The 3,224-nt window shown below is 38.8% G+C and overlaps 1 protein-coding gene across 1 annotated transcript; it reads left to right on the forward strand.

The window, feature by feature from the left end:
- Positions 1 to 2,455: 2,455 nt before the first annotated feature.
- On the forward strand, positions 2,456 to 3,007 carry LOC131077475 (aspartic proteinase nepenthesin-1-like). The gene has a single exon (XM_058014963.1). It carries the CDS (start codon positions 2,456 to 2,458, stop codon positions 3,005 to 3,007), a length of 552 nt encoding a protein of 183 aa, XP_057870946.1.
- Positions 3,008 to 3,224: the final 217 nt, after the last annotated feature.

Here is a 3,224-nt window from a genome sequence, read left to right on the forward strand (position 1 = left end):
AACTACATGATCTATGATTAGGATGATAAGAAAGAGAAGAAAAAAGATAGCTGTGTGTAGTAGATCAGCTAGATAAATAGATAGAAAGAGTAGAAGCTACAAAATCAAAAATTAATTTATTTAGAGAAAGTACAAACATAAAATAAATTATTAAATATTAAATGAAAAACTAAAATTAATAAATAACAAAAAAAAAATACATTATTATAAGTAAGAAATTATAACAATGAGTGACTGATTGATAAATAAAAACTAGAAAATTAGCAGAAACAAAAATTGAGGAACAAAATAATGGAAAATAATATGGTCATTAATATATAGAGAAATTTTCAAGGAATATAAATACAAAAAAAGGAAGAGAAATAGCTAAATTCATTAAGGACCCTCCCTGGCATTTCACGGTAATCTCGACATTGAACCACATCCAGCTTATCTATAATAACAGACTAGGTAAATGGAAATTGATGGTGGGAACTCAAAAATTGGAATAGAAGGAGGCGTATACAATGGAGGATATATATAGAATCACCCACTACAATGTAGTACAAGTATAAAATATTTATGGGTGTTTGAATCTGGGAGGAAGTGAAGTGGTGCACAATCAATTCTTTTATTCAGAGCCATTGTTCTACATACATTCAAATAGTTTTGTTTTTTGTAATGGGAGGGCTCAATTGTGAGCATATGGTCCTCAAGATGGGATTTCTCCTCTTGATCTGCATTCTCCCTGCAATGGCCTTGGGCAATTCTTTTACTGATCAAAGGGTGAATTTGAGGTGGGTCGATGATGATCAGACTTCTATGAGTTTCACAGAGAGATTTCAGTCTGCCATTGGGAGAAGTAAGAAACGAGTTGAAAATATGAAGGGTGTGATAAAGATGGCATCGGAGTTGAAATCTCTGGACGTTGAGTCGGGTGGTGGTGGTGCCATTCAAACGACGGTTACCCCCGGATGGGGAAACTATGAAATGGAGATAGGGGTGGGAAGCCCGGCTGTGAAATTCCAAGGTATTATAGACACAGGGACTGATCTCTCCTGGACTCAATGTGAGGCATGCACAATCTGCTTCCGGCAAGTCCCGCCCATCTTCGACCCCTCAAAATCGTCCACGCGGTACCACGCTGCTTACTGCAATGATTCTCTCTGCTCCGCACTGGGGAATCTTGGGAGTGGGAAAACATGCAGAGGTTGCTGCGGGTAGGTGGGGTTTACCTATAGATTAGCATATTGTTATATTTTTTGGATTGGTTGGAGCCCCTTGTTTCAGGACCTCCGGTATATTTTGGGCATTAAAACATCCACATTAATGTCTGATTTTGGGTCTAAGTTTTGACTTTGAGCATAAGGCATGTGAACTCAACAATCTAACTGAAGTTTGAATCTTGATTGATTTGTCATGTCATGTTTTCAATCATCGCATCATATCTTTGATGACAAGTTTGAATCTTGATAGATTTTTCAGCCATGTTTTTAACCATCAATCATACCAACAGGTTTGAATCTTGATATCAATATTTGTCATTCCATGTGTTTAACCATCACTTTGTGCCCTTAACAACAAGTTTGAATCTTGATAGATTTGTCATGTCATGTTTTGAATCTTGATGGATTTGTCAGCCGTGTTTTTTACCATCACACCATCACACCACGCCCTTAACAATAAGTTTGAATCTTGCTATATTTGTTAGCCATGTTTCTAATCATCACACTGCGCCCTTTACAACAAGTTTGAATCTTGATAGGTTTGTCATGTCATGTTTTGAATTTTGATAAATTTGCCAGCCATGCTTTTTATTATCACACCACACACTTAACAACAAGTTTGAACCTTGATATATTTATCAGCCATATTTCTAACCATCACACTGTACCCTTAGCAACAAATTTGAATCTTGATAGATTTATCATATACTCATGCTTTGAATCTTGATAGATTTATCAACCATGTTTATAACCATCATGCCACACCCTTAACAACAAGTTTGAATCTTGATAAATTTGTCATATCATGTCTCGAACCATGTTTTTAACCATCACCCCACACCCTTAATGAAGTGTGAACCTTTATAGATTTCTCATACCATGTTTTGAATCTAAGGGTGTGAATCTTTATAGATTTCTCATTCCAATGTTTTGAATCATTGATAGATTTGTCATGCATTGTCATTGCAGGGATCTCATCAAAACAGGTGACCTAATCGAGCTCTCCTACACCACAGGCGTGCTCTCTTATGATACTGTCACGATAGGAAGCGGATCCAAGTCGAGTTACGAGTTACGAGCACATAGCCTTTGGGTGTTCCCACAAGAGCGAAGGAACTGAATTACTGGGCGGAGGCGTCGTTGGGCTAGGCAGAGGTCCTCTTTCCCTTGTTTCTCAGTTGGGTTCCAACATCCAAAACATGTTTTCTTATTGCCTGCTCGACTATTCCAACCTTAACGCAACGAGCCCAATGTTTTTCGGGAACTCTGCCAAGTTGAAGGCCGGCAAGAGCCTCAACTTAAAGAAAAACCCTAAAGTTCCAACGTACTGGTATGTTCCCATGACTGGAGTGACAGTTGCCGGTAAGAGAGTGGATGTTCCACCGAATGCTTTCGAACTGAAAGATGACGGTACTGGAGGCGTGATTATTGATTCGGGTATTGCTATTTCGCATTTTGAAGCTGAAGTTTACAACCATATCAAAGCTGCCATTGAGCCCCTCATTCATCTACCTCGTACAACCGCTGTGGACTTGGATCTGTGCTTTCAGCTTCCCTTTCCACCACTACGTAATTTAAGCTTGCCTTCAGTAGTTTATAACTTCGAGGGTGGCGTGGATATGCATCTTCCTGAAAACAATACGTATGTTAGAGCAGAGAATGATGCCTTGTGCTTGGCCATGGTCCCCAATGACGCAAAGTTTGGGGTCTTGGGAACTATACAGCAGCAGAACTTTCACTTCCTTTACGACAATGCCCAAAAGAAGATCTCCCTTGAGCCTGCTAACTGTGCTTCTCTTTGAGCTATTATTAACCTTGTTTGTGTTGGCAGATAAATTATCTTCCAGATTTTCCTAGAAACTTCTGTCTTCCAGAAAATTCCTCCACCTAATGACCTTGTGTTGCACTGTTTCAACTGCCCATCATTAATTTTGTAACTAACTCTTATCCAGAGTCTTCTATGTATCTTCTTATAAATTCAATTGTAAGGGCCTGCGTTAAGTAGAGCCCATTTATGGG

This window comes from Cryptomeria japonica, chromosome 10 (genome assembly GCF_030272615.1).
Source record: "Cryptomeria japonica chromosome 10, Sugi_1.0, whole genome shotgun sequence".
Taxonomy (NCBI): Eukaryota; Viridiplantae; Streptophyta; class Pinopsida; order Cupressales; family Cupressaceae; genus Cryptomeria; species Cryptomeria japonica.